Here is a 22196-nt window from a genome sequence, read left to right on the forward strand (position 1 = left end):
CCAGAAGCTGAGAAAAAACAAAGCTAGTCTTTGTCTACATTAATTCAGATGGTCTGCACTTGAGGAAGCACACAGAGCACCAATGCAAGTTATCATGAAACAAAACAGCTCTGCTGCTGCGGTAGTTGGAAGAGGTTATCTAAGAGAGACAAGCTTGATCTCCAAATCACTCACTTAGCAACGACTGGCATCTCAATGGCTTTGACTCTTTTATACAAGCAGACTGAGAAGCAAAAGCCACTTCCAGGAGCAGGAATAATCGGTCGTGATTATTTATCTACCATTTTCTAGAAGATTCCCTTAACGATAGTAACTTTCAGAAGCAGAGTTTATTTCTGCATTCTGACAGCCCAGAATTTGGAAGTCCATTCCCTCAATCCATAAAGCAAGCCAGGTACCATTTTATTATTGCTGATCTATCAGCAATAAACTTTCAGTGTTTTTAAAAATATGTTAATATTTAGCCACCCGGTTACTTTCATAGAAAATACAAGCAGCATTTTTTTCCCCCAGGAACTTCTAAATTAAAAAGACCTGCAGGTAATTCTGGAAAACATTTAAGACATCATAAATAAACTTATTCTAAAAATCACTTTCCAAACAATAAATAAAACTCTCCCTTAGTTGAAAGTGCAAAGAGGCTGCATTATAAAAAGTACAAAGCAAGACTGCAGTAGTGCTTCATTATTCAGCAGTGACCCAGACACAGTTTCTTGTTTTGGTGCTGCTGGTCATCTAATGATTTTGTTTTCTGAACCCCATCTAAGGAGAGAAAAAAAAAAAGGTGTGAAACATTAATACAGTAGTAAAGCAGAGTTTTAAGTACTCAACACATACAGGCATACTGGAATAACACTGGGTAGGGGTTTGAGGTAGGGAACTTGTCTTCTCTCCATTCAGAGGAACATGCAATAACCATAGGAAAGAAACACAGTAAGGAAACTCAGCAATTTAAAACAGTTCAGTGTGGAAAAGGCAAGCATGTCATCTCTAATAAAATGTTCAACATAAGACTCATAAAACATAAAACTCTGTTTTCAGCCTGGAGAAAAGAAGGCTCTGGGTAGACTTTACAGTAGCCTTCCAATGCCTGAAAAGGGCCTACAAGAAAGCCAGGAATTTAAAGGGATTGTAGTGGAAGATGAGAGGGAATGGACTGAAGCTTGAGCAGGACAGATTTAGACCAGATAATAGGAAGAAATTCTTTACAGTGTGGCTGGTGAGACAGTGGAACAGGTTGCCCAGGGATGTCATGGATGCCCTCTCCCTGGAGGTGTTCAAGGCCAGGTTGGATGAGGCCTTGAGCAATCTGGTCTAGGGGAGGGTGTCCCTGTGCCCACAGCAGGGGGTTGGGAGCAGATGAACTTCCAGTTCCCTTCCAATCCAAATCATTCTGTGAATCTGTGAATCTATGATTTTGACAGCTCTCTTTCTACAAGGGTGCAGGTTGACAAGGATTTTGTGGTCTTTATATTATGGACACACAAATAAAAATGTCAGTTGAAAAGCATTGGCATAGATTCTACTTCATAAAAGAAGAACCAAAACATTCTGCAGAACATATTTAAATGGCATGGAGGGAGTCCCATTTTTCTAGAAAAAGAACAGCACCCTTTATAGAACACAATATAAGAAGTCTTTATAGAGCAAAATTTAAGACACAATAGCCTGAAATAATCCATGTGCAAACTATCACATTGTTGACCTCGTTAAAAGCACTACTAGATTTTGTAATGTTTGCGATGCCAAGCATGTGCTAAACAAGCTCAAGTTTTTAACTTAACAATAGTTCATCTATTAAAAAAACTCAGAGAAGTTTTCATAGCAAAATTTAACTAGTCCAGATTAATCAAGACTAATAAATCCCAGAGATATTCAGGTGTGTTTGAAATGTGATCTCACTTACTTCTTCAGCCATAAAATGAACTAATGAGAAAATACTTACTTTCCCTGGCTGTTGGGTCATGGAATTCGAGGGCATTAATGTGCAATGGATTTAGTTGCCACTGGAAAAGAAGAAAAAAGCTTCACTTATTGCAGAAAACAGATCAGAAGGAGAAAGAAAAAGTACCCTACAGTCCTTCACTGCAAGGCATGACTAGCGGTGAGATGGGAAATGAAGGGCTCCCCTCCAACACATGTTTGCTTTGAGGACAAGAAGCTGTTAAGGGATGTGTGGCCATTTACTCCCTTGAGAAGAAGAAACGAGCCCACTCAAACCAACAGTGATGCAGTTTGCCACAGTGAGCAATCTGAGCACAAATGCACTTGGCCACCTTCAAAACCACATACTCATCTCCTACATCAGCTGCCATACTGTGACAGGGAGGCTTGGAGAGAACTTCAGAGTGGGAAGAGACCACCTCAAACAACAGCAACGAATTAGAGGGAAATCTGCAATGAAATGATTTGCCCCTACCACCTGGAATATGACACAGCACTTGTCCTCAGTGTTGTGACAAAGCAACCCCTCAATTCCACTCACATGACTCAATAGCATAGGAAAACACTCCTGTAAGGCTGGCTGCAAACAACTGCTCACTTTCCTCCCCTCCAGTCCTGCCCAGAGTTTTTAGCATATATTTTGACACTTACTGTAAATTTGCTTACACCCTCAAGTTCACCAAACTTCATATAGGATATGTCTGCTTTCTTTTTTCCAGCATCAACATCTCCTGCATAGATCTGTTTGATCCCAGCCCCTTTGATTAAAGGCACACATTCATCACATGGACATTTCGTGACAAAGATCATACTTCTCTCATCAGGCTTTATTTCTCGGCACCTACAAGGAGTCAGACAGCAGAGTTTCAGAGTTTATAACGTGATAGTTTTGAATGGTGACAAACCTGGTATCTCACAAGAGCAAGCAAAGAAGTGCTGTATTATCTGCTCTCAGAAGCAACTTATTCCTACTCAAGTACACAAGTACACAATGACACCTGGTTTGGCTTTACTGTCTGTGAACAAAATACTCATCCCAACACCCCACAAAATCACTGTTGGAAGCCTCAACAATTACCACACTTCCACATTTCAGGTTATAGCATGGTCCTAGCAGGAAGCAGAGGCAGTGGCTTGTTTCTGAAGGATAGCTGCCATGTATTGGAGCCATATTGGAATATCCTTTAAAAACAGAGCTTACTTAAGAAGTCTGAAGAAATCCCAAGAGCCAACTATGTCCATACGTGTTCAAGTTCTGCGTCATAGGCATAAACAAGACTGTGACTGCAATCCATACTTCATCACAGTGACCCCATGCCTCTGTCATATGATTGTTTCTGAACTGTCTCATTATTTCCTGTGATAAACATAAATCCATTACCTGAATGTCAAGGCATTCTGCTCTGCATGGATGATGTACCTGAACTTTCTGATTTCCCGATCCTTTTGCTTATCATCCATGTGTGGAAAATCAGCATATTCAGATCCAACAGGAAAGGCATTGTAACCACAGCCTACAAAATACATTGCTCCTGTTCCATCACAGCTTCTCTGCAACAGAAAGCAAAGCATCACATTTGGAGACATTTAAACTGAAGACTAAGAGTGCTGTACAATGGATACTTTTCACAATATCAGTTTGTGTCAAGTTACAGCTGTTAAAAGAGAACTCTGATCTTGCTAACTGTTCCATGCCTGTCTGAAGCTTTTCCACCAAGCTCCATAGGGGCCACACAGGCAAACAGTAGCACTACTGTGGAGGTAGGGCCAAATGGGCCCAGCACAAACCCAGACAGGCCGTGATGTGTCTAGACATGGTACCCCTCTCCCCCCCTCCTTCTTGCAGAAGTCAGGGTAACATGGGAAAAGGAACAAAGGGACAGGACCTAATGTGTCTGCTAAACAAGTCTCCTTTTGGGGTAAGAGCATGTGTACTGACCACTGCTTCTCCCCAACCAGGCCTGTGTTTCCACCTTTTATGGCCACAGCCTGGCAGAATCCCTTTTCATTGGGTAACTGTTTGCTGGCTTCAGTTGCTCTATTGGCCCAATTGAATCTTGGGCAAGATATATAAGCAGGCTGATTGCTAGTCACTCTTGCCTTGCTTGAACCTGCCTTGCCTCAAGTTGCCTGGTCCAGAGCTTGGGATAGAAGCCACAAGCTTTAGGAGCCGGAGCCAAGCCTCGTTTCCCCTTGCAACTAGAATTTTGCTATGCCTCAGTTTACCCAGGACAAAGCAAGAGCCCATCACGGTAATAGCATCATACAGCCCACCGTCTGCTGAAGCCAGACCAGCCCTGAGACCGTGTGGCATTCCTGCTGGCAGCTTGCCGTGCCTAGTGCGGGAGAGCACCCCAAAAAGCCTCAACGGCTAATACACAGCAGCAGCACTCCCCACTTGGGTGGAATCAACTGTGAGTAATTAATTCATTGCCTCTCTGGCTGAACAGTTCTTGTCGAGTCTCCCCCTGCTGTGGTCAAGTGCCATATTGCTCCTGGGGATTCTCTCTTTCCGTTATTTCCTCCTGGTTTCTTGAAATTGTTAAAATTGTTATATTTGCCTAAATACTGTACATTCCCACTGTAAAGATATATTCTAACCGTACATCAAACCTGTTTAACAAGTTTTGGGCAACTTTTCATTTTAAGAAAAAGTTAATAATATTTTAATTAATATTCATATTTGTCATATCTTAATTATAAATTAATAAATTATTACAACTACAGAGGACACACTGCACAGGGCTTTAGTTTCTTTCCTTTTAGCAAGTAACACTGACAGCAGGAACAAAAACTCTGGAGGATTTAGTCCTTGAGCCTTTCTGCAATGCACAAAATTAAAAGACAGCTGGAGTTAGCCTATGATGTGCCAGAGACCGTGTTTCATCTGTCTCAACAGACCCAGCGACCAGTGGGTTGACCAAGTAGCAATCTGCAATTGAAACCTCGATGAGAAACAAAACATCAATAAGCAGCTGGTGATTGAAGTGCTAAAAACAAATTAAGAGTATGTGGCAGCTGCATGAAGAGTGAGGCTTCCTGCGATTGGTAATATGCATAATCAGAGACATAAAGAAATAAAGCCTTTATGCTTGGATGGGAAAAAGCACAGTAACAGCATTTTAGAAAAAAAATCATTTTGATCCCAAAAGGAATGTGCTAAAGCCAGTACAGAGCCTTTCAATCACACACAAAAACATCCTCAAGAGATTGTCGGACTATGACTGCACTGAGACCTCTCCAAAAAGAGCTGCAAAGGGAACCATGCAGTGTAGGCACATGCTGCTGAAGCAGCAGCTGTGGCAAAACTGTAGCCAGGACACCTGGAATAACTGACAATGATTAGGGAAGCAGGCACGCTGAAAAGCTAGGCAGAAACACTGCAGCACTTACTAAACTCACTTGTACTAAACTGACGCTTCCCCTTCACAGTGACAACATAAGAATGAAGCAGTCATTAACTCAGTGACTTAAAGGGTGAGCAGCACAAGATTTTTAGAGTGCTGTGCATGTGCATGAAAAACACACGCATGCAACCTTAAAGCAAAGTAACAAGCTCAATGCAGATACAAGTGTGTCAATTTTGAGTGCAAGAAAATGTAACTTTTCCCAATACTTACTGATTTTTCTTCTGCCCAAATAATAGCTCCAACTCCTGTTTTATGATCCTCTGAAATACATAATATTTTATCAGTAAGTAACAAACAAAGTATTTCTGGGTTACCCATACATTAAGATATGACATCCTATGGATGGAATAACATTTGTTACTGCTTTGTGGATAGGAACAAAGAACTGCAGAAAGATCAGGAACTTCAAGTTCTATCAAGAACTATGAAGTCCTATGAGTCTATTGCAAAAGCTGGGTGTTCCTTAATTGCAAGGCCACCTGTTCTAAGACTTTGCTACATACATTCGTTAATAGGTGCTAACAAGCTACCAATACGTACATCAGATAAGAAAGTGTGTGCCAAGAATACATGTGGACAAGTTTGCTGATGTGAGATTGCAAACTGCTAAAAAACTTTCTAATTGCTTATTACTTAATTACTTCATTTCTGACACTCCTTAAATTTATAGTTCTGTGGTCATATTTTGGGGGGTGTTTCATTTCACCACCACAGGAAAACTGGAAGAGAACTTTCATTGTGTGACTTAGAAGATTTCTATGAAACTTTGAAATCTTCCCCAGTAGCTACTGATGAGAGTCTTTACCAGTTAAAACAGAGTATATAAATGAGAAAAAAAATGTTCTAGGCTTCCAGTGATTAGTATTGCAAAAGATGCTGTTTCACTTAATAATTTCCATAATCCAAAGTTTCATTACCATATTCAATCACTCAAAGAGGGTCTTTCTTGCCACAGGTATTTTTTATGAGGGCTGACTATATTCTGTGTATTTACTAGTCACTGATGTATATTAAGCCACCACAGAAAACATCCTATGGTCTTTCTGCCCTTATATCTGCCTATATAATAATGTAAAGCATCTTAATGCATGCAAGAGAGCTGCTATTTATTTTAATTTCATTAGAGGACTAAATTCCACTAAAGAGGAACAAGAATTTTCTCGAAAACCAGACCTGAGTCCAAGCTGAACAGCACAAATAAAACTAAATTTTGGTGCTCCAAGAATGAGTACTTAAGCTTGGTCATTCTATTTTGCTCTGTACAACAACAGTTGTACAAAAAACTCACAAATGGTTCCAGCAAATCTCTGCATTACTTCTAAAAGAAGCAAACTCCTCTGCAGCTTTTGGTGACCAAATCTGCAGAAGGCACCCAAAAAATATCCCCCAAACCTGATTCAAAAAACTAAAAGGTTATAAAAGATGAAGATTCACCTTCACAAATAACAAACTGAGTAACTCAAAAGGCACATTCAGCACCTGACTCGACAGGTTGGTTTTGTGTGTGTGTTGGGGGATTAGTTTTATTTCAAGCTTTAAATACATACTATATCTTTATTTACAAGGTTTTAAAAAAGCAACTATCCTGTCTAGATAAAAAGAACATCACTCGGGAGTACTGCCAAGTTTAAAATCTTTGTATTGTGTCCTCTGGAAGAACTTAGCAGCTTATTGCATAGCTACTCAGAACAAATTAGTTAACAGAAGCCATCTGTATCAAAAGATTGTCAATAACTGCTCTTCCACCCTGAAAGCCTGTACATCAAAATACCACCATCTTTGCAAAAAAAAACAAAACCAAAACCAAACCCTAAACCATCAGATATATAATCACTTTTACTAGTAAGATTTGAACTAGGGAACTTAATATAACTGTACCTAATGCTTTGCTGGAAAGGCATTTATTCACTGCTCTTTCTGAAGAAGTGTACATAATAAAATGCTGGCACTTACCTACTAATAGGAATATCTTGTGAAACCTCCATAGGAAAAAAGAAGTGCCTCAGACTAGCTTGAAGAATTTAAATGTCATCATATTCTGTTTTCATATAGGTGTTAGCCCATTGTCAGGGCAGACTTTGCTAGCACTGTATGTAAAATACCTGCCCTGGTTTTCTCTTGGAAAGCTCAGCGCTTTCACTCTACACCACCATCGAGTTGCTCCTACTACTGCTTCTCCCACGTCACAGATACAAGAACAGAATTCAGCAGCTTGCTGAAGGAAATATTTGGAAGAAGTAAGACTGAAATCAGGAACTTGTTCTATTCATGAGACCCATTCTTTCTCTACTACTGTAACAACTCACCTGTCCGATATTCAAGCAGTCTGGCTTGTATCATACAGTGCCTTGCAATTTCTTGGGGCAAACACTGATGGTCTGTTTCATTTGCTCCCCATGGTTCACTGTTGTAAAATCCAAAGCACCCAAAGACAGGGACACTGGCAGCCACTGTTGCCAAAACCAAGACAAGATCTTTCATATTTTGCCTAAGGTTGCTGAAGTATGGGTTTTCACAGAGGTTCTCCAGTCCTATTGTCATCAATATTTGCTTGTGTGTTTCCTCATTTGAAATTAGGAATAAACTTTCATACTCTTTTATTTTCTCTTGTCTACATGCAGTATAAAAGTCAGTATTTGAGTCTGGTTGAGTTTTTGCTATTTTTTGAATAAAATCAAACTTGGTGGAAGTTTCTTCCACAAATTGCACCATATAGCACACCAAGGGCTGAAGCAACACACACACACGAGCACGACTATTTGACTTCAGTCTTTCTACTGCTTTGGCATCTAGCTTTGCATCTTCAGTAGTCATGGGATTGGATGCCTCATTCTGCAAGCTGATTTCAGGATCTGCAGGCCAGTAAGAAATTCTGTTTACCCCAGCTGGAAAAGAAGATGATGCAGCAAAAGGAATCATGTAATATAAGCTTCATAATCAACACACTATTGATTAACTCTGGTTTGACTCCTTTAACATCCTGACTGCTACTTAAGGGGCATCTGTATGACAAAAATGCTGGCAGATATGAGTATCAAGAGCTTATCAGACTTTATAATCAGCCTACATAAAAATGTGGAACTTCCTAAGTTCTACTATATTTGTGGCAGCCTAATTTTGCATCTCACCTAAAACAGATAACACTACCACCACAGACAAAAAATTAGCCCAAATAGAAGATGATGCTGAGATTAAAAAATCAGTATTTGCAGAAAGGTTGCACCAACAGATTGCATTTCAAGAAGTGAACAATCTAACTTGCCTTCAACTCATTTGTGAAAAGGGGACCATAAAGTAACTCCTTGTGCATAAAAAACACCCTTCCTTTGATGCCACAGACAAGCAATGGGAGGGCAAGGAAAATTGTAGCAGTCTAGGCCTAGTCATCAGGCTTAAGATTGCTCTTGCAAAGTGCAACAGGTATGTCAGAATCTCAGCAGCACATCCCAGCCAGTGGCACAGAGTCTCAGCAATGAACTCTAGTTTCTTAATCATCAGCTCTGGGAAATGCACACTTAAATACTGTTTTCAGCCTTGTGGAGAGTATCAGTGCAGGCTATGCACAAGTTGGGGACTGCTATTCACCAATGGGACAGTCCAAAGAGAACAGAGGCTTTCTGACACCATCGATCACAAGCATTTGCTCTACCACAGTCATTGCTTACCGTTTACAATCATTTTTAAACAAGTTGAGCATGGCTTTCTGGAAAAATACAGGTCACAGTTTTTAAGTCTCGATCCGTGTTTAATGAGTGCAATCTGGCCAGCATGCAAGTCTGTACTCGAACAATGAAGACCGATAATCTTCATGTTTTTCACCACAACTAGACCACTCTTCTTCACCTACAGAAAAATGCATTCTTGTTACTTACTATTTTACTTTCTTTTTCAACAGCAAGTCCACAGAGATATTAAAGCTATTCCTCAGGTAACAGTAATCAGCCAGGATCAGAGCATATAGATCTTCAGTACAAATCATGATATGAATTATAGAATTGTTAGGGTTGGAAGAACCTCAAGGATCATCTAGTTCCAACACCCCTGCCGTGGGCAGGGTCACCTCACACTAGATCAGGTTGCTCAGAGCCACATCCAGCCTGGCCTTAAAAACCTCCAGGGATGGGGCTTTTACTACCTCCCTGGGCAACCTGTTCCAGTGTCTCACCACCCTCCTGGTGAAAAACTTTTTCCTAGCATCCAATTTGAATCTACCCACTTCTAGTTTTGCTCCATTCCCCCTAGTCCTGTCACTACCTGACATCCTAAAAAGTCCCTCCCCAGCTTTCTTGTAGGCCCTCTTAAGATACTGGAAGGCCACAAGAAGGTCACCTTGGAGCCGCCTTTTCTCCAGACTGAACAGCCCCAACTCTTTCAGTCTGTCCTCATAGGAGAGGTGCTCCAGCCCTCTGATCATCCTGGTGGCCCTTCTCTGGACACCTTCCAGCATGTCCATATCCCTCGTGTAATAGGGGCTCCAGAACTGGACGCAGTACTCCAGGGGGGGTCTCACCAGAGCTGAGTAGAGGGGGAGAATCACCTCCCTTGACCTGCTGGCTATGCTTCTCTTGATGCAGCCCAGGATGTGGTTGGCTTTCCGGGCTGCAGGTGCACACTGGTGGCTCAGTTTGAGCTTCTCATCCACCAGCACCCCCAAGTCAGTGGTGCTTCAGGGCTGCTCTCAAGCCAGTCGCTGCCCAGCCTTTATCAGTGCTTGGGATTGCCCTGACCCAGATGCAGGACCTTGCATTTGGTCTTGTTGAACTTCATGAGGTTGTCATGGGTCCACCTCTGAGCCTGTCAAGGTCCCTCTGGATGCCATCCCTTCCCTCCAGTGTGTCTGTTGCACCACACAGCTTGGTGTCATCAGCAAACTTGCTGAGGGTTCACTCAATGGCACTGTCCATGTGGCCAACAAAGATGCTGAACAAGACTGGTCCCAGGACTGATCCCTGAGGGACTCCACTTGTCACTGGCCTTCACTTGGACATGGAGCCATTGACAGACACTCTTTGGGTGCATCCATCAAGCCAGTTTTTTATCCACTGAATGGTCCATCCATCAAACTCAGACTTTACCAGCGTGGAGACCAGGATGTCGTGTGGGACAGTGTCAAAGGCTTTGCTCAGGTCCAGGTAAATGATATCGGTTGCTCGGCCTTCATCTATTAATGTTGTGACCTTGTTATAGAAGGCCACCAGGTTTGTCAGGCAGGAATCATTAAACAATCTCTCTTATGTTTTCCCTAAATGTTTTTGTTGGGCTTTTTTTGGTGTTTTCTACATGTCCCTGCTTATAGGCACTTGTCCCAAATTTCTGATCATTGTTTTGCCCATAACAAAATCCAGAAGCAGCATGGAAATTCTGTCAATTATAGCTTAAAAGCCCTCTGAATCATCCAACATCTGGAAGTGCTCATGGATTTAATTTCCATCTTAAATTTGGCTATCCTGGGAGGCAACAGCTTCTGTAGCTTTATTTCTGTCTTTTCATTTATAGAAATGAATCCTGTTCTAAAGAATCTTCCATGGAACAAGTCTGCTTATCACGGACAAGAGCTGTCACATCTGGATTCCCATGTATTGTGAGGAAACTGGATTCAGGCTAGTTTGATGAAGCTGCTGAAACCAATCTCATTATGCAATCCAGCTGCTACCAGAATACTACTGCCTTAGATGTGTAAATTATTCAGTTTCTTTTTGGCTACAGAAAGGAGGCTGCACTAAGCCCTATGTATAACCCAGGTGCCATTCTAAACTGAATTACTAAATTCAAAGCTACTTTTGAAGTCTTAATAGTGAATAGTCACCCATCTGTCTTTCAGATCTAATCTGGGACATACCAAGCTTTAAAAATTAGACCTAATTGTCACTCAGAACCACACAGAATCACAGAATGTTAGGGATTGGAAGGGACCTCCAGAGCTCATCAAGTCCAATCCCCCTGCCAAAGCAGGATCACCTAGGGCAAGCCACACAGGAATGTACCCAGGCGGTTGTGCACGTCTCCAGAGAAGGAGACTCCACAACCTCTCTGCATAGCCTCTTCCAATGTTCTGTCACCCTCACCGTAACGAAGCGTCTCTTCTTTTGAAGTGGAAACTCCTGTGTTCTAGCTTGTTCCTTGTCCAATCACTGGGAACCACAGAAAAGAGACTATCACCTTCATCTTGACACCCACCTCCCAGATAGGCATTGATAAGATGCCCTCTCAGCCTTCTCCTCTCAAGACTAAATAGCTTCAGTTCTCTGAGTCTTTCTTCATAGGAAAGATGTTCAAGTCCTGCAATCACTCTTGTAGCTCTCTGTTAGACTTTCTCCAGCAGATTCTTGTCTCTCCTGAACTGGGGAGCCCACAACTGGACACAGCTTTCCTATCTTTTCTTGTCCAGGCTGATACAGGTGCCATGAACGTTGGCATATGGGTATGCACTGCACAAAGTCGTGATCATTTCAAAGAGCACAGTAAGAACTCTGATCAAAAAGGAGACATCCCATTCCAGGACACTCCGAAAATGCTCCTCTTAATTAAGGGACAACTGGCAGCTATTTAGAAGACCCATTCTCAAAGACATTTTATTTTCACTGTCACTAAGGTAATTATCTATGCTTTCTTGATCAGCAAATGTTTCAAGTTACTCTGTGCACTTCTAATCTATAAGAGAACTCTTCTATAACCATCAACATCAACATTTTAAAGAATATCTCTACACCATCAAACACACTGGTTTTAAAAACAGAATTAATATACAATTAGTATGAGACGTGCACAGTATACACCATACCTGCTTTGTTATGTTCTTTAAAATACCCATCACCATTTTTCACTGTGTGATTCACATGTGGGGGGCATAAATTGCCTTTCAAAGTTTTTCAGAAATAGCATAGTATTTTAAGCATTTTTTTTTACCCCAACAGTGGACTTTTGTCTACTTCAAAGAAATATTTTTTAAATGTTTAGCTGGTGCCTTTTTTTTTTTCCCTTCTCTCTGGACTACCTGCCATGTAAAGAGCAGTTAGGTTAAGTTCACTGCAGGAGCTATAAGCATCTGTTCAGAAAAACCAATTAATGGTAAATGTAGACATTTTTACCTGGGATTTTTTCTGTTGCTCAGACGAGGGAAAGAGCTCCATCCATAGACTGAACAAAGTAAAAAGATTGACCTTAGAAAGCCTTGGCATTTGACCTGTCATTGAAAGAAAAACAAAAACAAAACCAAAAACAATTAATGGATATTTACAAAAAACCTCACATTGTTGAACAGTATTTTCCAAGTCTTTGGATTTATATCACAACTGCTATAGACGGTTCATCCACATTGCTATTACTGCAGCTAAATTCACACTGTCCTCTTCAGGGCAGTAGCTGTCAACTCAGAATGCTCACATCTGGTTGCAGAGATCAGATTTGTGCAAGAAGAAGAAATTGTGACACTGTCACTGAAATTCAGTCAGTTAATTCTACTCAGAGATGAAGAGCGGAAGTCACAGATCAGATCCCACATAACTTAATGCACTCAGATTATTCACAGAAATTTGAGACATATCTTGTGATTCAGCTTCAGGCCCACCACAGAAGAGAGCAAAAATATCTAGGCACGTACGATGATCTTACATTGCCACCTGCAGCAAAAGTAGATGAGCCATTGTGAAACTGTCCAGTTACATCAGTTCTGAAGAAACCTGCTTCTGCATTCTTACAGTCTGCTTAAATTTTGGTTAGATTTTTACAAAAACCTGTTGCTCAGGCTGTCACTTCTGACTGAATAAGCAAAGAGATAGCAAAGAACCCCTTCTTGGACCACCACTCTGTGCTGTGTTGCCCTTCTACTCAAAATCTGGACATTGTCCTACAAGGGCCAGCTCTCAAGCATTACTGAGAGTCCCACAAATGAAAGAGGAGGTACTGCCTTTGCTCAATAATGCTTGAACCATTCCAGTGAACAGCAGTATTGCTTCACACTTGACGGGAAGTTAATGAAGTCTGAAAGAAAGCTCCAGTGCCTATTTCAGGGGTGCTTACAGAGAGCTGTAATGAACACAGATTCCTCTGCAGGTCTCACATCTACTGTCTGACAATAGTACTATATCTGGTTTTATCCCTTCCTGCAAATATTAAAGTTTTTGCGAAGCAGAAAGAGGCAAGATTAGCATAGAGGAAAACCTTTCTTTAAGTAGTTCCAGCTGTTTGGAAGAGATATAATCAAATACTAAGGTTGCTTTGGTGGGGCAGAGGGTTAGTTTACTGACATGTCTGTGAACTCAATTAGGATAGCAGATAAACATGTGCAATCCATAACTGGAATTTATTTTAGCAGATTTTTTGACACAGAAGCACAATTTTGGAAAGCAACTACAGATCTCTCAGAAGCACCATCTGATGCCACACTGTCCACTAATTGTTACGCTGCCCTGCTACACTACCCCACTGCCAGCACTGCCAAAGGGCACCTGGCTAGCACAGATAGATGTGCTAGAAATGCACGTGGCTGTCGCCTGTACTAAACTGCAAAAGTAATTCTACAAGCCACATCCAAAGACATAGAATTTGTTTTCTTAAATGAGCACTGAGTTCATTCACACTATGGCCCCTGTTCACCCCCCTGCACTCACACATGCATTTCCCAAAAGGCAAGCTGAAATAAACCATGCACCTTATATCAACTCACACGTATGCCACCATGTTTTCTAAAATAGATTACTTTGGCACACAGAGTAGACTTGAAACAGGACACACCAGAAACAAGTCTGAATCACTGTTTGTTTTCTTGGAACTAACCCAAATGTGACCTGGGAAACACACAGAAAAACTGAAGAATGTCTTGGTTCACAATGCTGTTACGAATTGACATCAATTTACAATGAGAAGCAGAATATTATGATTTAAAAGGAAAGACCTGTAGCCATAGTTACCATATCTATGTATCTGCGTCTTTATTTACTTAGGTACTTAAATGCACCCCTAGGTTCAACACAGTGAAGAGAATACTCATTAAAGTGGCTTGGAAGAAAGGTATAAGACATCTTAGAGAACTTAAAGCAACCACAGCAGACTGAGAAAGAAAAGGAATCAGGTTCTTTGCTACTGAGACCAAAACTGCATATGAAAAGAGCATTGTTTTTAGGTGCACCAAGTCCTCACAGGTTCTTTACTTCACTAAAAGGTAAGACTTTTTTTTCCACCAGGTTAGGGATCTCACTCCAGAGAGGTACAGTATGCTCAGGGAAAGCATGCTGTGAAGGCCAGTGTTGAATACCGTGCTGTTCTTGCATCTGCAAGCAAAAAGGATCAGGGCATTGTCCATCCAGATATAGCTTAGATACAGGATTATGGAATGGTTGAAATGTATGAGTCCCTAGGTCAAAGTCTAAAAGGCTTGGATGAAGTTGTCTTATAGGCATGGAACCAACCAGCTTTGACATCATCAAGGAGGAGGAGAACAGCAACATCAATCTCCTGTTTGGAAAATGAAACTAGAAACCATTTTCAGATTGGATTTTCATGTATTTTCAAGAAAGATTTTTGTAAAACTAGGATGAAACAAAACTCATTCACTCATCAAGGAGACCTGCCAGCTCTGTTGTGATCCTCAGACTAAGAGCTGCAAATACAGCCCATGGGATATACACACCACTCCCCTAGGAGTGCAGCAATGGGCTATATAAAATTGATCAAAATGTGTTTCATCTGGGCATCCCCAGCCTTGCAAGAAAGTTGCTTTTACTAAATTCATACATGGGCTCTGCTACATGGGTTAGGAAGAACACTCCTTAGAAGGTAAGCATTTTTATGGACATGACATTTTATAGAGAGGAAAATGATCAAGGGGCTGCAGTACCTCTCCTAAGAGGGAGGCTGCAAGAGTTGGGTCATTTAGCCTGGAGAAGAGAAGGCCTCAGGGAGACCTTACAGCAGCCTTTCAGTACTTAAAAGGAACCTACAGGAAGGATAGAGAGGGACTCTTTATCAGGCAGTGTAGGAATAGGATGAGGGATAACAGTTTCAAACTGGAAGAGGGTAGATTTAAATTAGAAATTAGGAAGAAGTTCTTCACTATGGAGGTGGTGAGACACTGGAACAGGTTGCCCAGAGAAGTTGTGGGTGCCCCGTCCCTGGAAGTGTTCAAGGCCAGATTGGATGGGGCTTTGGGCAATCTGGTCTAGTGGAAGGTGTCCTGGCCCATGGCAGAGGGGTTGGAACTAGATCATCTAGGTCCCTTACAACTCAAGCTATTCTAGGGTACACCTTAAATATACATTGTATACAACTGGAAAAGAGATCATTTTGACAGGGGGGAGATGCAGAATACAAGTGTATGTTATTAAAAGGCCAGTACGAGTAAGAGCGCAGGCAAGCAGGGGGAGGGGGGATACTTTATTGCATTGCCCATAATGGGCAGGAGCACTCCGAGACACAGCAGTTCAGAAGGGATAAGGCAGGAGCTCCCTGAACAACCCCGGGCGGGACCAGCCTCAGAAGCGCCCTGGGGAAAGGACAAACCGGACCGTTCCGGACACTTCGTTAAACACCTCGGAGCACCCGGTGGGCGAGGAAAAACCCGCGAAAAAGCCGGCAACGCCTCCTGCCTCCCCGCCTGCCTCTAGCGCCCGCTCCCAGCCGCGGCGGGGTCGCAGTTCCCCTCACGGTCCTGGCAGGCCCGGGCACGGGCCGGCCCCGCCGCTGCCAGACCCCCACGGCGGGCAAAGGGCGGCGCTCACCGGCCATGCTGTCGGTCTGCGTGCTCGCCGCGCTCACCCGCGGCCCTGCCGCCGCTGTCGCCTCCTCTGCGCCGTGCATGGGTGCCAGAGCGGGTGCCGGGTGCCGGGTGCCGGTTGCCGGGTGCGGGTGCCGTTGCCCCCCGCCCCTCCGGCTCCGCCCCCACGGCGTACCCGCTCCTCCCTCAGGGCGTCGCCGCGGCGGGGACGACCGCGGAGCAACTACCTCTAACGGGCGGGCGCCTCCACCAATAGGAAGCGGAGGGGAAGCAGGGGGTGGGGCTTTCCCTGACGGGGCGGTGCGGGGCTGGGAGCGGCCCACCCCTCCGCAGCGGGCTTATAACGCTGAAACTCAGCCTGCCTCTGGCGTTGTTCTGAGTGCTTTTCGCTCTGCGGGAGTAACGGCGATGCTTGCTGGTGTGCTGACCCCTTCCCGCCGAGGTGCGGCGTCTGTCGGGGGTGAGTTAGTCCCCTGCACTCCAGCTCGGGACCTCATCCCGGCCTGGTCCTCGCTGGCCTCCTGGGGAAAATCCAAGCCTGTGGGCAAAAAAGGGATCAGAGGGGCACCCCGGGTCTGGGTTAGCGTTCTGTTCCACAGGAGGGAAATTTCTTCGGTAGCCGGCTTGCAAAGCACTTGGATTTTCTCTTGATTGAGATCATCTCTCTTGTGCCGCCCTGTTAAATGTTTTGCTAAGGTACCTTGGTTAAGTGTGGAAAAAAATTGTCTTCTTTTCTGTCATTGCTGCAGCACAATTATTCTTCAAGAGAAAAACTACACCGGCAAAGCTAACCCTTCCACCCCTGCACCTTGCTTCCTCTGGTGAACAGGAGCAGAGCTTCCCCAGGTGGTGTTTCCTTAGTAGAAATTCTGTTATTCCAGTGGACATTGGCCGTATGGTGATTACATCTCTGTAGGAGAATGAGCAAGGCCTTGTGAGTATCAGAGGGGGCTATGAAAATGATTTTTTTTTTCTTCTATTGACGTGTTATGGCTGCTGTGACTAGACCAGAACTCTTCATCATTTATGAATCAACGCTCAGACTCGGAAAGACGCTCTGGAATTTGCTACTTTGACTATCTAAGGTCATGGTGAGAGAAAGGTCGGGAGAGAGCAGAAAAAGATTGAGTTTTGTTTGGTTCTTTCTGTGGTTTCGTTTTGTTGTTGTTTGGGGTGGTTTGTTGTTTGTATGATTTCTTGTTTTGTTTTTAAATCCTGATATGAATAAGTAATTAAGGGTATATTTGTCTCTTGGATATCAAGACATTGGGGTCCTGCAAGATGAGCTAGTTTGGTAGAATTTGACTGCCTCTGTTCATGGGCTAACTGGTCAATGGAAGTTAAACTAGCATATACCCAGACTTGATATTAAATATGCTTTCTTCTATGAAGAGAAGAACTTGTAATTGACGGGGTAAGTATTGATTACAAAGGGGGCTGCATATGCAGTAGATTTAAGATTTTGAAACTTAATACAAGGAATTTGCTTCATCCACAAACTGTATGTATGTGATACTGCCCTGAAAATGGTTGAGGTGTTAGTTGGAAGTACATGATGTCTTATGGTCCCAGAAGAGCTCTTGACAGTGGAAGGAAAAAGAGGAGAATCGCTTGTTTGTTGCAGCCATTAAAAGAAAAATGTCCAAATAATTTTCTAGGAAGTAATTCTCTTAGAGAAGGTGCTCAGAATGAGCCCAGTGCCCACAGAAGGACACTCAAACTTTTTGTCTTGTTTTCATTGCTTGAATTTCTTAATGCTGTGGAGAGATGAACACAGGAGGTACTGGCAGGCAAATCTGCTGCACAGCCCTACTTGTCTTGCTGCTTGTGTTTCTCCTTTTACTCTGGGAAGAGATTGTTTTCCTAAAGTGATGCATGTGGGATTCAAGGGCAGAAGGGTTTTTTTCCCTCCTCTCTGGGAACTCTGCTAAAAATGACTCTCTGGAGGAAAATCTGAAAATGCCGCTTAAATTGCCCATGTGAGGTTTACAAGAAGATTGGATCAGGATGCATTTGATGGTGCTCCTGAAGTAGCTGGGCATCAATGCAGGGGTGGTATCACCCTGTCTCAGAACTGCTGGGCCTGAAGTTTGGACTCTTTGCCTGCGAAACAGTGTGGGGAAAAATATGCTTGTGAAAGTAATTTTCCCCTGAAAGTTATGGTTGTGAGTTTTCAAATGCCATGTTTAATATAATTTAATTTCTTTGCACTTATCTCAGATACAGCTTTAATTGTACATGATATTCTACCCTCTGAGGAGGATTCAGTATTTGTGTGCTGCAATGGAAGTGTGACAGAAGCATGTAGAAGCGCAAGACTGACGTACCACTTTGTGCCTCTGCAAAATTAATGGTTTGTCTGCTGCTTATCTCTTCACTCCTAGGAACTGCTGTAAAACTGTGACATTTGAGTTGTGTTGGCTCTCTGAACAACTGTTAACTGGGAAGCAATTCTGACTGTCTCATATAGTGGCCAAAATATAACCTCAGAATTCAGCAATGAGGTTGCAGCTATTTAGTGGATAAGCCAGCTATCTTGGAAGGTGGTCCCAAGAAGTTATTTTCTGCAACAGGTGGTTCTGCTGCTAGTGGTGTAGCTGGGGAAAGAACCAGAGTCTCAGCTACTGTACTTTACTTTCTGATTTTGAGGGATTTGGGGTTTGTACTAAGGCAGTTTATTCAACTTTAACCATTGGCAGCTAGAGGGACCAGCCTTCATTAATTAGTTCTGATGGGCTTCATCGTCTATATAAACCAAGACCTCTTCCTATGACCTATGGGTGTTTGACTAGAGCCTCTGTGGTGAAGTGTTTAATGTCTCTGCCACTTTTTTTTTTAATATCAGGGTGTGTGAAATGTTCTCTGTGGTGAAATGTATTTGAGATAAATACACAAACTGTTGTAAAATCCTATTTAAAAAAACAAACAACCATTAACAACAACAAAACACCCCACACAACTGAAACAAAATAAAAACACCATCATGTCCCCCCCCATTTTTAAATGGCAAAGGCTGGCTGGGAGTTGTACCCAAGAAGAGCTACAACCTCAAACTTCCTCCTCCTTTGCAGTCCTTGACATTATGGATTTGAGAAAATAATAGAAATTGCCCAGGACACAGGCAGTGAAAAGCATGTAATAAACCAAAGCCACAGTTTCGCTGGCACTTTACTCCAGCATTTCCTATTATCTTTGACACATAACATGTCTTCCTCACTACTAGCAGGCTTGCTCTGTCAACAAAAATAAAGGTATTTCAAAATACAAATGGTTACAAAATACAACATGCCCTGACAAATGTCCATCCTTTTGTGACTCTCTTGTGTAAGGGAAGTTCCCTTCTGTTGCAGGCAACAGCTGGAGAAGTGTGGGCTGCAGTCTTGGAAGCTGGTGCTGTACTAATTTCTTATGCTAGCACTGGTCTTTATGTAGCCACCAGCATCTTTTTTTACTGTGAAAGCCCTTTCTCCAGTTTGTGTGGCAACAGCAGCTTTTAGGCTACTTTCCTGTACTTACTTGAAACAAGGCTATGCAGGACTAGATTGATAGATGTGCTCAGGTAGAGAAGCTGCAGACTGAATATATTTAAATAGTGGGAGAACAGCATTGTCCTGGGTGCTTATAAATATGATGATGCCAATGTGGAAAAGCAACCAGAAAATTACAAAGACCAGAACCTCTACAGCCACAAGGCAAAATAACACATGCAATACTTAAGAGAGTTAACCTTTTCCAGTTGTGCAGTAAATTCATTTTTACATGGCTGATTTTGCAAGTTCTTCTAACTAATGCAAGTTCCATATAGAAATAATGGCATTGGATTGTTGGAAACCCATGAAAATGGGAATAACATCAAGTCTGAGTGTGAAGTCTTTGGACTGAAAGGTTACTGAGAAGATCTTCATCTAAACCATGAGGTCAGTTTACTGATAAAAATGCAAACAACTAATAACATCAAACACAACAAAATATTCTCCTTGCAGCATCTGTAATGCCATGTGTGTGATATGAAACCAGATGTCAGCATATGAAAAGGTGTTTCTGTGGAAGCCCATAGCAGCTCCATTTTCAACAAAGCTGTTCCTTAAATGTGTTTACCTTACTGAATGTAAGGGCTGCAAGACATCAGGCCTGAACCTCAGCCACCCAGACTCCTACTGAATTCTCAGAATCACAGAGTATCTTTGGTTGGAAGAGATCTTTAAGATCATCTAGTCCAACCTTCGACCCAGCCACTGCAATGTCAACACTAAACCGTGTCCCTAAGTACCGGGTCCACATGCTGTTTAAACACCTCTAGGGATGGTAACTCTACCACTGCCCTGGAGGACCATTCCAATGTTTGAGAACCCTTTCAGTGAAGGTCTAAGCTTCTCCTGGTGCAGCAGGTAACCATTTTCTGCAGTCTGGTTGCTTACCACCAGGGATGGTTGCTAACATAAAGGCTTACAGTGTAGTTGGTCTGCTGATTTTTTTTTCTGTTGAAGCTCCTACATGTATTGCCAGACAGTTACTGCTGAAGAAAGGTACTTGACTGGATGGATGTGTAGCTTGGGTGATTCCATCTCTTCTAGTCTTTTGTCACATCTGTGACAATACAAACAAATACAAATACTCTTGCAGGTGAGACTTAGCAGAATTAGATGAGGAACAATTCAATAAGCATGTTATTGTAGTCATATTTATGTCTATAAATGCATGTAAGTAAAATAAATAATCATTTATGGGGCATCCTTTGTGTTTCTCAGAGCTCAAAAGAAAGGGATATAGGCGAAGCATGTTTACGCCTGAAATATATCACCAGCATAGTGCTGCTGGTTCTTAGAGATAAGGGGGAGTTGGTCTGGGTTCTGAGGAGATCATAGCCATGGGTGTCTCTTTTGGAAAACCTTGTGCTTACTCCAGTGTAAATACCTTTCTCAAGTAAGTTGGCAAAATGTACTCTCTGGGTCTTACCAGTTAATTTCTTTTGTGCTATGCTATTTCCATCCAGCTGATTACATCCTTAGTGAAAGAAATCTCCCATGTAGAATGAAAAAAATAATTTTTAAAGATAGAGGAAAAAAAATAACCAGGGCATTTTAGTTTATGCTCCTTAATCAGTAGTTTAGTTTTTTTCTTTGTTTCCCCTCTTTTTTTTATTTTTAAAAATTTTTTTTCTTATCAGTCACTAGGGCAGACTGTGAGCTCTAACTTTTCATAGCTGACACTAGGTTAATGAATGTGTGACTAAAATTAACAGCATCCTACATCAGGAGGAAGCACTTTGGTATTATGTGATTTGTCTGCAAATGGCTCATAAGAGTGTAGCTGCTGGTTTTCAGCCTGCTTGGGCAAACAGTGGCTTTACTTCTCGGAGAGCTAAAAAGACTGCTAAGAAAATCAGACATTTTTTCAGGTAGAGGATGAACAGAAGCTGCATTTCTCCAAGATGCTTCCCTGTTCCTTTGAAGCAGTATGTAAATACGCAGTCTGGAGAAAGCTGAGACGCCTTCCCTCAAAAGCTTAGAATCAATTCCATGTGAACAAGTGGCAAGTATTCTGACCAGTAGTCACAGAATGACACATAGAATCACTGTGGGTGGAAAAGACCTCTAAGATCATCAAGTCCAACCATTATCTAACTCTACAGGGTCACTACTATCCCATACTCTTAAGCACCATATCTAGATAGCTTTTCAATACATCCAGGGATGGTGATACAACCACTTCCCTGTGCAGCCTGTTGCAGTCTTTGAGAACCCTTTCAGTATATTGGTAGGATCTTGTGTACAACCTTTCCAAAGCAGTCGTATTTTCTGACTCTGATTACTGCTTTCTGACATGAAAAATACTTTGGTGCCACATATCACTTCTGAGCTGCTGACCAAGTGGCTTATATTCCAGCCAATGGGAAGAAGCGGTGCTGCTGTACTGAGGCTCACCAAGGGTGATGCCAGCCACATGAGGTGATGCTGTGCAAACACACCTTTTTGTGACTGCACCTTGTTTATTCCAAAGCCTGGAATGCTGCTGCTACCAAGAACGTGACCTTCACGAAAAAGGCTCCAATCACTGCACCAAATAACACATGCTGTAAAAGGCACCTATTGATTTGCAAGATCCTCCTGTGAGTATGTAGGTAGTAAACT

At 42.4% G+C, this 22196-nt stretch overlaps 1 protein-coding gene across 1 annotated transcript; it reads right to left on the bottom strand.

Moving 5' to 3' along the window:
- Window positions 1-647: 647 nt before the first annotated feature.
- On the bottom strand, window positions 648-16148 carry CDADC1 (cytidine and dCMP deaminase domain containing 1). Its single transcript, XM_054386582.1, has 9 exons — window positions 16070-16148; window positions 12443-12537; window positions 9020-9197; window positions 7661-8239; window positions 5565-5614; window positions 3326-3495; window positions 2596-2785; window positions 1946-2006; window positions 648-762 (listed from the first exon to the last, which is right to left on the bottom strand). Exons 1-9 carry the CDS (start codon window positions 16146-16148, stop codon window positions 689-691), a joined length of 1476 nt encoding a protein of 491 aa, XP_054242557.1. The 3' UTR covers window positions 648-688.
- Between the last annotated feature and the right edge of the window lie 6048 nt (window positions 16149-22196).

The sequence above is a fragment of the Indicator indicator genome, chromosome 1, assembly GCF_027791375.1.
Source record: "Indicator indicator isolate 239-I01 chromosome 1, UM_Iind_1.1, whole genome shotgun sequence".
Lineage (NCBI taxonomy): Eukaryota > Metazoa > Chordata > Aves > Piciformes > Indicatoridae > Indicator > Indicator indicator.

Bases quoted from the DNA above. Each gene is read 5' to 3' on its own strand.
- CDADC1 (XM_054386582.1), bottom strand. From the start codon at position 16,148: ATGCACGGCGCAGAGGAGGCGACAGCGGCGGCAGGGCCGCGGGTGAGC. The intron at 5,615-7,660 runs GTGAGTTGTTAC...TATGTATTTCAG, and splicing joins ACTGCTTGAATATCGGACAG to AGGATCATAAAACAGGAGTT. The intron at 2,007-2,595 runs GTAAGTGTCAAA...CTTCTTTTCCAG, and splicing joins AGGGTGTAAGCAAATTTACA to TGGCAACTAAATCCATTGCA.